Source organism: Bubalus kerabau, chromosome 13 (assembly GCF_029407905.1).
Source record: "Bubalus kerabau isolate K-KA32 ecotype Philippines breed swamp buffalo chromosome 13, PCC_UOA_SB_1v2, whole genome shotgun sequence".
In the NCBI taxonomy this organism is placed as follows: Eukaryota; Metazoa; Chordata; class Mammalia; order Artiodactyla; family Bovidae; genus Bubalus; species Bubalus kerabau.
In genome coordinates, this window is record NC_073636.1 from 24,588,132 (window position 1) to 24,601,826 (window position 13,695).

Below are 13,695 nucleotides of genomic sequence, written 5' to 3' on the forward strand. Positions count from 1 at the left end.
ACAAATTTGATTTTAAAATAAAAATAATTGTAGTGTATGATTTCAGTTATCTCTGCATTTTAAAGTTATTTCTATTTGGGACTTCCCTGGTGGTCCAGTGGTCAGGACTTGGCACTTTCACTGCCATGACCCCCAGGTTCAGTCCCTGGTGGGGGAATTAAGATCCTGCAAGCCTCTTGGCATGGCCAGAAAAAAAAGTTATTCCTATTAGGAAACAAAGATTCAGTATGATTAGGAAAAATTTTGTTGTGTCAACATAATCAATGGGCTTCCCAGGTGGCTCCAGTGGTAAAGAACCTGCCTGACAAGGCAGGAGACATAAGAGACACTGGCTCGATCCCTGGGTTGGGAAGATTCTCTGGAGGAGGGCATGGCAACCCACTGCATTCTTGCCTGGAGAATCCCATGGACAGAGGAGTCTTGTGGGCTACAGTCTATAGGTTTGCAAAGAGTCAGACACGACTAAAGCGACTTAACATGTAATCTATCAAAATACAGTATGTTCCCTCTGACAGCCTCTGAAGACTGTATACATGTTCAGGACAGTCCCAGCTCTGTATTACTCCACCACCTTGCGGAGGGGTGGGGGTACAGATCAACAAGGAGCAAAAATGCCGGCTTTTTCACATAGCTCTGCAGAACTATGAACTGCCTGCTTTATCAAGCCAAGCCCAGAGGAAAAAAAAAACAAAATAATGAAACAATGAACAGATTGTGTGATTTTCTTCTCTGATGGAGTTTATTTTCCACTTCACATTCAATTCAATCCAGAAAAAGGAATGTATAGGAGAAGAATAGGGAAAGATCTTCCTCTTATCCACCTTACCTAGAATACCCTATACCCATAATAATTCCATATCCCATAATCATAATAATTTTTAAAAATTACTAGCTTGCAGGATGACTATGCTCATACTTATAAAACTATTGCAAAGTACTTCACCGTGCAGTTCTTGAATTGTTTAAAGAATAGTGTTCCAGAGTTTTTATGGAAGTTTTTTTATGCTGTCCAAATTGCTTTGTATCTAGTGAAGTTTACGGATGGCAACACGACTGACGGTCCCCTGTCCCACTTCCCACACAGAAAGGTCCTGATGCTTTCTGCAGATCCAAGCACACGCCATATGTTCCATCAGCACAGACAGGTGACCCCGTGGAAGCTCAGAAGTCTTCCAAAGAAGCATTTACTGGGCGCAGCCTTAACTCACTAATTACCCTGGAGCAGGGCTGAGGGGGGGAAGCGAGGAACCCAGTTTTAACCTTGTTCTGTGAAACCTCAGTATTTGAAATGTTTTACAGCTATCAAAAAATAAACTTTACACAAAAACGCTGTCCAAACACAAATTTCACGTTGTGAAATCTTTCATAAATGGAAATCAGACAGCAATGTTCCTATCACACTTTTCAGACTGGCTAAATACTCCGTTTATCACCGTGTGCGCCGCGGGCTGAAGCACGTGTGCTGTTCCCACAGAATGACACAGATTTCAAAAAATAAGTATGATTAATTAGATAAGGTAAATGACTGATGTAAAATGTTCCTGCAGCAAGCCCTCCGTTCGGTCATCTACACATGGTCAAGACGATAAAACCCTTTAGAGGCAATTTTTAAGAAGTCCAACTACTTCGGTATTGACAAAATATTCAAGAGTTCTGAGAAACAGGAAAATGATAACCAGAGTACATATATGGAGAATTCATCTACAATGAAGAATATACTGCATGGGGAGGTGATGGAAGGGAACGCTCACTATAATAGGATTATCATTAACAAAAGTGTATATGAAAGTAATAACAGTGTGCTAGAAAAATATATTTCACATTAAAAATCAAGTCAATTCCTAGGAAAATGTTAAGTCCAGCTTACGTCATCTCTCCCCTCCCCCAGTCCAATTTTTACTTACTGTTACACATTAACTTCTGAGTCTCTGCAGCTGACAAAATGTACTGTTAAGCTTCAGAAACATCTAGATAACAATCATTACGGTCAGAAGGGAAGCCTGGGACACTTAAGAGAAAATCCTCATGACACTTTCTCAGATATCCTTTCTCCTTATCGTGGTGTATTTTTTTTTTTTTGTCTCCCCTTCATGATACATTCTCCCTGGGGAAGAACGGGCAGTATTTTTGCCCCTTGTAGCTGGGACTTTGGAAGCTCAGTTTTGATCTGTAAACTGGGGACACTGGAGTGTCTAGTCTAGTGTCTAATGCTAGGATTGAGTTAGAGCCCTGGGCTTGCTGCAGGGACCAGGCTGCTCTGTCTGGGTTTCTGACCCTGCTCTGCAATTCTCCCACCATCATCTCAGAGCCTCAGACCACAGAGCCCTGGCATGCATCCCTATTTCATGGCAGCTCAGAGGTTTCTGGAACAGGCTCCCTACATCTCAGGCTTGAACTAGAGCCCCTCACCCAGTAAGGCTGGGCCCCCACCCAGGTTAGCAGGCAGCACCGCAAACTCAAGCCCAGCACTTGCTTTTTGCCTTTCTGTTTTTTTTTGTTTTTCTTGTGTGTGTGGGCTTCCCCCTATCCTGCTTCCCTCAACCCCCACTGCCCAAAAATACGTCCCAGACCTGGATTCCAAAAAATCTTACTTCTGGAACCTAGTCGCTGGTCAGGCATGCGCCATATTCTCTAAGTGTCATTCTCCTCATTGGGAAATTACATTGGTTTCCGGTTGTTGATACTTCCTCTCTGCAGAGTGGAAGTGCTTGTAGAGGAGAGTGTTTTTTCTCAGCTCCTGGGCTTTCCTTCCAAGCGGAGCGACTCCCCACTAAGCATCACACCTGCCTCCCTCCACCTCTGCTCCACTGCCCTCGTTCCCCTCCGCTGGGTTCAAGGGGTGAGCCTCCTGCCTGTGAGTGATGGAGAGAGGTTGATGCCTTTTCCTGCCCTGTCTGGAGCCAGAATGACACAGTGAGCAAGATTCTACTCTGTCCTCCTGCCCTGAGTGTTGGAGCAGTAGACTCTGCCTTCTGTGAGAGAAGGAGGAAGAATGTGGGGACACAGAGCAACAAGAGTCTGGGAAACCAAAATGTGCTAGTGGACAGACTATCTCCAGGAAATGCTGTACCTTGCAAGTACGTGTCACCAGTCAGCATCTAAGCTTCCAAATGGTGTGGAAAAGGAGTTATGACCGGGTGCACGATTCACAGTGCCCACAGGATAGATCAGTTGCTCAGAGAAATGCAACTATTCCCATAACTAGGGGAGTACCCTGGCAATCCAGTGGTTAGGATTCTGCACTTTCACTGCTGAGGATGTGGGTTCAATCCCTGGTTGGGAAACTAAGATCCTGCAAGCCTCTGATAGATACTGGGCAGTCATGAGTCAGAGATTTTACACCTTGAAAGTGCTTGTAAGGTGGCTTCTCTTACTAATTTAACAGAGATCCACGAAGGCTTGGTGACTAAGCCAAATAAACCACCAAGCTAAGCACAGAGGTGGCGTCCTCCTGGGTAAGGTAGGGGGCCTGATGAGGACACGCTGGTGTGGAAAGAGCAGCCAGAGCCTCCTGTCCAGACGCCCACAGAGGAGACAAGGAGAATCAAGTGTTGGAGACACTGGCCTTGCTGCTGGACCAGAGGAGCAACGCTGAGGTTGCAGCGGTGCTAACAGCGCCCTCTGCAGGTGAGGGTGTCACGGGTTGTGAACCAGTCTCACCGTGGGTGGCTCCTCCTTTAAAGTCTTCTTTGAACTCTTGACCCTCTTGATCTTAGAAGGCGATGAACCGACGGAGGAAGAACGTGGCCTCAGAGTACTTACACCTGCACTCTTAATCTGTGAGGGCCACTGGGATGAAGGGATTTCTTTCCCCTTGGTGCTTCTGGGGCTCTGGCACAGAAGAAGAACCATTCTGTTATTAACCATAATGTCATTCTCATTATTCGTGTTTCAGATTCACCTCCCTCTCTTTTGCTCCCTTGCCCTCGTCTCTTGAGCTAGAACCAAAGGGTGGAAGTCTTCAGTCCCAAGGGGCCTAGATCTATTTTTGTTCCCAGTGCCACCATCCCTTATCCCCCAAGCCCAAACCCTGCCTGATTTAGTCTGCGGGTGGGGCCTGTTTTTCCATCCCTCCCACTGATGCTCAAGTACTGAGACAAACATACCAATAGACCATTGATTTCTGAAAGTTCCTGGGGAGGTGGGATCTTTGTGGGGTGGGATGAGACGGTAGCTTGAGGAGTGTTTCATATTCCTAAGAAGGCAGTGGGGGCAGGGCTGGCAGGTGGAAGACATGGGACAGGCGTCGGAAGGGCCAGGGCACCAAGCCTGGGGGTCGGGACGCCAGTGATGCCTCCCGCTCTCACTCTGCCCTTACTGCTCTAACCCCACAGGTCCTCATCTCCCACTCACATGCCTTGCCTCACTTTTAAGCATTTTCTCCTTCAAACTCAGATGCGAGAAAGTGAAAAGCCTCTGGATGGTGTGTATAGGTTCTTCAACTCAGATGCCCAAATATGAGATGAACAGAATAAAAGGAAAGAAATAAAGAACTTAAATGCCAACCTTGGCAACTATGGCATCATACTTTCTTCTCATTTCAAGTTCCTCTTTCTGCTTATTAACCTGTGAAATTAAAGACCCGTGTCATTTGTTATCACTGGCAAAGATGAAAAAAGAGAATTTGCGGTAAACCTTCCTTAAGCAATGAAAGAGTAGCATTTTAAACCATTTCGCTGCCCAAACTATTATGGGAATATAAGTCACCATATTGAATATAAATAAATTAGGAGAGAAAATAAATTCACTCCCAGAAGAAAAAGTACTTTGTAATAGAGCTTATAGGAAAACATGTAATTGTTTGCTTATGTGTTTTTATTAACATTACTGTGTACCAGGCACTGCACTGTGTTGCTACTCAGCCACACTGTATTAGGCTCTTAGAACAAATAATACAGAGGAGGCTTGCTGGCTACAGTCCAGGTGATTCTCAAAGAGTCAGACACAAATGAAGTGACTTAGCATACACACAAACCTTGCCTTCAAGCATTTAGGTTCTAGCAGGAAATGAGTTTCTAAAATGCTTCAATTAAAAAAATTATATATACCAAAAATGTATGCAGTGCAGATAGAAGTAAAATTAATATGACCATCTGACTTGAGAAAGAGAACAACAGCCATAGTCTTAAAGCTCCCTGTATAACTGTCACGATCCTATAACCAACTCCAAACCAGGAAACCATTTTTCTGAATTTTGTGCTTAGAATTCCCTTTTATTTTCTTGATTAATTTTTTGTCAGGTTTATAGACTTACCACTTCATCCCATTGGTATCCTTAAACAATATACACATTTAGTTTTGCTTACTTTTCAACTTTTTTTAAAAAATCATAATTTATGTGTTCTCCCTTAATGTGTTCACTTCATAGTTTCTGAGATTAATCCATGTTGATACTGGAAGCAGTTCATTCATATTCACTGCTGTATACTATTCAAGAATATGAGGACAGCATAATGTATTTATCCATTCCCTGTCAATGAACATTTGGGAAATCTCAGGTTTCTTCTTTTCTATATAATATGGCTTTAAATATTCTTGAGCCTGTTCCCCCAGGCACGTGTGCTAGGATCTCCTTGGTGATGTTATATGCCTAGGAACAGAACTTTCAGGCATATTTTAAGAGAATGATCAGCTTTAGCAGATAACTCAAATTTGTTTTCCAAAGTTTCTGTAACAACATACATATTCCGCAGCAGTTTATGAGAATTCTTTACTCTACATACTTAACAACACTTGGTACTGTTATATCATTCATGAAGCCAAGCACATTTTCAGTCAATGTTCATTGGTCACTGGGTTTCTTCTTTGGTGAAGGGCCTGTTAAAAACTTCAGCCCAGATTTCTATTGGGTGGTCTTTTCCTTATTGATTTAAAGCAGTTATTCACATGTCTGTTGAAGGAGATTGTCCGTTTTTCTTGAAAACAGCTTTGTGAATACATAAATGGTGTGAATATTTTTGCAAATTTGTGGCTAGATCTTTAAATTTTCTTTGAGACGTCTTCTGATGAAAAGGGGCCCTTAATTTTCATGGGGTTGATTTTTTTAAATCAATTTATTTGGCTGCACCAGGTCTTAATAGGGGCACATGAGATCTTTAGTTGTGGCATGTAGGGTCTAGTTCCCTGATTAGGGGTTGAACTCGGGTCCCTGCATTGGAAGTGTGGAGTCCTAGCCACTGGACCACCAGGGAAGTCCCTGAAACTTTAAATTTTCCATTTACACCTTATTTATTTTGTGCCTTGTTTAGGCAATAATTTCTACTTTGAGCTTACACAATTTTCCTCTAAAATTAAAAGAAAATTTCCCTTTATATTTGAATCCTTAATTCATACAAAATGGATATGCATGGTATGAGGTAGGGAGCCAATTTTATTTTAGGCAACTGTTTAATCAATTGTCAAGCATCTTTAGTGAAAATTCAACCCTATTTGCATTGATCTGTGGTACTGACAGATACTGAGTATTTACGTATGTCTGGTTCTGCTACTGGTTTCTCAATTTCCTCCTAAAGCTCTGTCCATGTCCCAGGACCATGATGTCTTAATTACCTTAAATTTATATTAATAACTCACAGAAGTCTCTCCCTACTCCATCATGTCATTATTTCACCTTGTTTCTTAGCTATTCTTGACCCTTGTTCTTCCATATTAATTTCATTTTTTAAAATTGTATTTATTATTTATTTTTGGCTATGCTAGGTCTTCATTGCTTCTTGAGGGCTTTCTCTAGTTGCGGCAAGCAGGAGCTAGCTGCAGTGCGTGGGTTTCTCCTGTGGTGGCTTCTCTCGTTGCAGAGTTCCGGCTCAAGGTGTGCAGGCTTCAGCAGTTGCAGCTCCTGGGCTCTCGAGTTGTGGTGCATGGGCTTGGTTGCTACATGGCATGTGGGATCTTCCTGGACCAGAGATTGAACCTATGTCCCCTGCATTGGCAGGTCAGGGAAGTCCCTTCCATACTAATTTTAAAATAGGCCTGTCAATTCCATGAAAAGCCTTATAGTAATTTTGGCTGGAATTTTATTGCATATAGAGATCAGTTTGGCGAAAACTATTGCTAAGATAATCCAACTCTGTAGCTCATCTTTTCTGTTTTCTTTCAATATTTGGAAGAGCAAAAATTTTTAATTTTGATAAAATGCAGCTTACAGTATTTAAAGAAATCTCTGCCAAATTTGATATCACTAAGATCCCTACTTGGCCTTGTTCTATTAATTTGTGGCTTTAACTATTACATTTATGCTCATGAATCATCTCAAGTAAATTTTTATATGAGATGTGAAGTAAGCATTAAGATTCATTTTTTGCCTAGAACTATCCAATTATACTGGCATCACTTGTTGAAAAGACTATCCTTTCCTGCTTGAGTTGTCTTGGTACTTTTGTTAGATATCAGTTCATCATATAGGACCCAAAGAGTCTATTTCTTGGCTTTCTATTCTATTCCATCAATCTATATGTTTATCCATATACTAGTAGTATGTTATCTTGACTAGTGTGTCTTTACAGTAAGTCTTAAAATCAGGTTATGGGAGTTCTTTCTCTAGCTGTGCTCTTTTTCAAAATCATTTTAGCTAACCAAGGTCCATGAATTTCCACATACATTTTTCGGGAGACTGTTGATTTAAAAAAAAAAAAGGCCAACTGAGATTTTGATTAGGCTTGTATATACAAACCAATTCAGAGATAACAGTTAAACAACATGGATCTTCTGAATCATGAACATGGTATGTTTCTCCATCTATTTAAGTCTTTAACTTCAGTATTTCATATGATTTTGTACATAATCAATCAAATTTATCCATAACTATTTCATATTTTTATGCTGTTGTAAATCAAGTTTTTTAAAGTTTCAGTTTTTGATTGTTCATTGCTAGTGTATAGAAACACATTATTTTGATCTTTGCATTCTTGCTAAATTTACTTTATAATTTTAGTAGGTTTTTGTAGATTCCTTAGGACTTCCTATATAAATTATTGTGGTTATCTGGGAATAAAAACAGTTATACTTTTTCCTTTCCAATCTGTATGCCATTTATTTATTTTTCTTGAATATTGTACTAGCTAGGACCTAAATAACAATGTCTAATGGAAGTTATAAGAACAGTCTTGTCTCATTTCTCACCTTAGACTTAAAACATTGCCTTTCATGAAATATACTAACAGTTATGTTTCATAGGTATTCATGATCAACTTTAGAAGGTTTCCTTCTATTCCCAGTTTGCTGAGAGCTTTTATCATAAATGTATATTGGACTTTCTCAAATGCTTTATATATATAAATTTGCCCTCTGGCTCCAACATTTTCCATTTTTACCATATGCAAAATACATTCATCCTCATTCAAGGCCTCAAAAAATCTCATCCTCTGAGAGCATCTGCTTGAGGTCAAGATCTCATTAAATAAATTAGGTTCAAGTGCAGATGAAGCTCCTTGAGTAACTTTATCTTGATCGGGAGACCCAGCAATTAAAGAGACAAGTTATCTGACCCCACAATCAACATACCATGGTGGGACATAAGATAACCACTAAAGATCCTCCCCTTGGGTCAAGGACTCATCTATTTCCATTGGAAATCTGTGATGGCTCCTAGGCACAGAAAATCAAACATGTATTTTATGAGTAAATGATTGGGTTACCAAAATATGACTTTTCCAGCTAAATGGCCAAACACTGGCATGTTACATGTAACAGACAGATTTGAAGCGTGTCTCAGAGGGAACCTGGGCAACAAGGAACCGAGTATGAGATCAAGGCCACTGCAGAGATAAGTCAGTGCTGTGCCCTAACATCATAATTCCTTTCTATCTGAAGTCTGGATTGTTTCCTAGAAATAAGGTGCACTGAGATGAAACAGATGGAAAATTAGTTAAGGGTAAGAGTTCAATTATGGTAGTTTTCTGATAGGGACCTTCTTTTTGTTAGCTTCAGGATAAATGACAGTTCAATATACAAAATCTACATATAAAAATCAGTAGCATTTCTATTCATGAACAACGAATTATCTGTGAGAGTAAAAAGAAAGGCATCTCATTTATAATATCACCAAAGGCAGTAAAATATTTAGGAATAAATGTAACCAAGAGAGTGAAAGCTACAAGACATTGATGAAAGAAATCAAAGAGCATACAAGTAAAGGGAAAAAAACTTCATGTTCATGGACTGTAAGAATTGATGTTGTTAAAATGCCCATACTACTCAAAGCCATCTACATATTCAATATAATCTCTATTAAGATTTCAATGGCACTTTTTACATAAATGTAAAGAACAATCATAAAATTTATATGGAGCCACAAAGTACCCCCCAAATCAAAGCAATCCTAAGAAAGAAGAGCAAATCTAGAGGAATCATACCTCCTGATTTCAAACTATATTATAAAGCTATAGAGTCAAAACAGTATGGTAGTAGGATTAAAAACAGAGACAGAATGGAACAGAATCAAGAATATGGTCAACTAATACTTGATGAGGCAGCCAAGAAATTCCATGGAGAAAAGGCAATCTCTTCAATAAATGGTGCTGGGAAAACTGAATAGTCACATATAAAAGGAGAGAACTAGAAGTCTATCTTATACCACTCACAAAATTAACCCAGAATGGATGAAGACTTAAATGTAAGACAGGAAAACATAAAACTAGAAGAAAATATAGGGGAAAAGCTTCTTGCCATAGCTCTTGGCAATGGTGTTTTTTAAAATATGACTTCTAAAGTACAAGTGAAAAAATAAGCAATTTGGGACTACATTAAACTAAAAAACTTTGGCGCAGCAAAAGAAACAACCAACAAAATGAAAAGGCAAACTACAGAATGGGAGAAAATATATCAAATCATATATGTGACAAGAGGTTAATATTCACCATACAAAATGATCTCATACAACTCAATAGCAAAACCCCAAATAATCTAATTTAAAAATGGGCAGATGATCTGGGTAGATATTTTTCCAAAGAAGATATTCAAATAGTCAACAGATACATGAAAAGGTGCTCAGCATCACTAATCATCAAGAAAATACGAATTGAAACCACAATGAGAGATCATCTCCCTCTTGTTAGAATGGTTGTCACCAAAAAGACAAGAGATAACAAGTGTTGGCAAGGATGTGGAGAAAAGGGAACTCTTGTGCACTTGTTGGTGGAATGTAAATTACTGCAGCTGCTATGTGAAACAATACAGAGGTGTTTCTCAAAAAAATTAAAAATAGAACTACCATATGATCCAGCATTTCCACTTCTGTATATTTATCCAGAGGAATCAAAACACTATCTTAAAAAGATATATGCAGTCCACGTTCACTGTTATTTACAGTAGCCAAGACACAGAAGCAACCTAAGAGTCTGTCAATGGATGAACAGATAAAGAAGATATGGTATATTTACATAACAGAATATTATGCTGCCATAAAAAGAAAGCAATCTTGCCATTTGAGACACTATGGCTGGACCTGGAGGGGATTTTGCTGAGTGAAATAAATCAGAGAGAGAAAGACAAATACTGCATGATCTCACTTATATGTAGAACCTTAAAAAACATAGATAATAACAACAAAAAAAAGCCAAACTCATAGAGAGAACAGATTGGTGGTTGCCTGAGGTGGAGGAAAAAATGAGTGAGGGAGTTCAAAAGGTACAAACTTCCAGTTATAAGATAAATAAATCCTGGGGATGTAATGTACAGCATGGTGATTCTAGTTAATAATACTATGTTGTATATTTGAAAGTTGCTAAGAGAATAAATTAAGTTCTCACCACAAGAAAAAAACTGGTATAAGTTTATGTGATGATGGATATTAACTAAATAGACTTCTGGTGCTGATGATTTTACAATATATGCATATATCAAATCATTATGCTGTATTCCTGAAACCAATATTATGTTAAATGGCAATTATATCTCTATTGGAACAAAACAAGGATAAATAAAAACCACAGAGCACAGGAATCATAGAAAGATTCAAAACTATTTCATATTCTTCTTCTAAAGCTAATACAAGGGTATATCATCCATACTTTATTGCTTACCTATACTTACCGATCCTGCCTTTTTACTGCAAGCTCCTTGACTTTTAAACTAGGCTCTTAAAAGGTCAGAACATAAACTGTATTGAAAACAGTAACAGACCAGGGAGGGTGAAAGTCTTTTAATTTTTGCAAAGCGACTCTGGTCAACTCTACCTTCTCCCACTCCTCCATCTGGCCCCCATTGCAAATCTCCATTTCTGGGGGAGGTGGGCAGGGGAAGCATGGTAGCAACAAAGTTCAGATAGCCACAAAGCCGGTCTCCCTCCAAGCGAATAACAGAATCCCTTGGTGCGGGGGAGGGAGTATCAAATAGTGACCTTGTTGGGCCCAAAGGTACGCCATGGAAACCCGATCATGAGAAGTGCACTCACTCTACTGAAAAAAATGACCCTCCAGACCAGTTCTGAACATACTGGAGGTTCTTGTGCTGTCATGAGGTTTGCAATGCAAAATCTTGCTGCTTGGCAACAAGCATGGTGCTCAATTTCTAAACTTCTAAACAACAAAATAAAACAGTTGGTTCCCCCGAGGGCAATATAATGGCACTGGTTAACCACTTACAGTTCAAATAAAGAGGCCAAGTAATTCACAAACTGTTGGGTCTGTTCCTAGCATAGGCCCGAACTCACTGATGAAGTAGTTCAGTTTCTTCTCTACTTCTGCTAACAGACTGACAGTTTAACATTTGCTTCCCATTTTCCATTTTAATGACAATGTACACATTCAGTTGGTTGTTTTCAGAAGCAACTCTGGGACTTGGGGTGGGGCGAATGACAGAAGAAGAAGAGGGTGAGGCAGAAATTGACCAAGTATATTCAATTCATGGAGATGATTTTTATATACCAGGTATTTAAAAGCAAAGAGTTCACACATCTATATTTAAAATGGATAAGCAACAAGGACCTACTGTAGAGCACATGGAATGCTCAATGTTATGTGGCAGCCTGGATGGAAGGAGGTTTCGGGGGAGAAAGGATACAGGTATATGTAGGGCTGAGCCCCTTTGCTGTTCTCCTGAAACTATCACAGCATTATTTGTTAATCGGCTATACCCCAAAACAAAATAAAAATTTTAGAAAAACAGTAAAGAGTTCAAACCAACACACTTGTTAACACATGGTTTCTGTAGATTACTAGCCATAATTATTTTTTTCCTTGCCTGCATTCCCAAGTTGGTTTCATAGAAGGCTTTATTGTAATCCCAGAGCATTGTTTCGCATTAATTTCTATGACAAGGCACCCAAAACACATGGTGCTGAGAGCAACAAAACCGAGTTAGGGAAACAGTCATGACTTGGCACAAAGTGTGACAAGCTGTAGAAAAGGGAATGTTTCAATATCTGAAGTGGCGCTGATTTCCTAGGAACAACCTTTTCTCTTCTAAACAGTATCATATTCTTTTCAAGCACATTTAGAACGCAAGTCAAGCTGTGTTTTATTTCTGATTATAATAAACACAGGCAGTGTACTGTAACAAAGACATAGTAGTGGTGATCAGTTTGAAAGCCAAAGTTAAGACACCATAGGCTGGGTGGGGGGTGAGGTGGGGGAGCCTGGGGGTGGGGGTGGGTAGTCAACGGATAAAATAAAAGACCAGCCGTCTGGAAAGTTCTCTTAAAAGAACATAAAAAGGCAGTGTTTTCTTATGAGACAAACACAGAATGCCAAAATATCTGGCTAGGCTGTTTTCTGTTGTCGCTTATGGCAATTTGTAACTAAAAATAGCAAATCCTTCAAAATATTGGGCTCTCATATTTGTTTAATCCCTAAAATAAAATACAAAAATTCTGTACACTGCTTTAAATTGTAATACTGTTTCTTGTATAAGACTCTTCTACATAGTAAGCATATTTATTATAATACTATTCCAATTGTTTTCTACAAAACAATCATTAAAAATGTTTATAACTATGCATGCATTTAGACTGTTGATAAAAGCGAAATAAAAAGTTCACAGCAAACAGTTAAAAATAAAGTTTATAAAACTTTCATGATCAAATTCCTGGATTCAAATTTATTAAGAAATAATGTAAATCCCCTTACCATATCTTGAACTAATGATTTTTCAAGCTCAAGCTCACTTATTAATCTGTCTCTGCCATCAATTAGCTGAAAGAGAAGAATATTACATTCTAATTAAAGATAACAAAACATCTGAGATTCCCCTTTCAAATTTAGTGAAAGATCTTGATTCCAAATGTGAGAAAAATGGATCCCAATATGATCAAAGCAAAAATTAAATGGCCACAGATTACCATGTAATAATAACATACTATTATATAATTATTTCTTAACTATATAAGCAGGCAAAACACAGACAGAGAATGCCAGTTTATTTATTTACAACCTTTCTCACCCTACTCCCCCCCCAAAATGTGACATTAATATATAATAAAGTAAGTCTGTCTATCAAAAAGAACAATTTTGCTTTACCCTTTATATGAACCATTTCTCTTATTTTAGGTTTTGGTGTTGTATTTATATACATATCAAGCCATATTCATATCAATTGAAAACAACTGTCAAAGTATATACTGTAGGGCCTTTGGACCAACTTGACTTGCCTCAGTATTTTAAATGATAGTGTGTGTGCGCTATATAACACTGACAAAATTCAACCCTTCATTCTGACATCCATTCAATTCAATTAATTCATATATTCACTAATCTAATAAAC

General features: G+C 38.8%; 1 protein-coding gene across 1 annotated transcript in view; it reads right to left on the reverse strand.

The window, feature by feature from the left end:
* Nucleotides 1-13,695, reverse strand: part of C13H10orf67 (chromosome 13 C10orf67 homolog) — a 101,332-nt gene that overhangs the window by 33,173 nt on the left and 54,464 nt on the right. The window contains exons 8-10 of the mRNA XM_055545370.1: nt 13,062-13,127; nt 4,507-4,566; nt 3,661-3,831 (exon numbers count right to left, since the gene is read on the reverse strand). Coding sequence (XP_055401345.1) covers nt 3,661-3,831; nt 4,507-4,566; nt 13,062-13,127 — 297 coding nt within the window. The remainder of the gene's footprint in view (nt 1-3,660; nt 3,832-4,506; nt 4,567-13,061; nt 13,128-13,695) is intronic.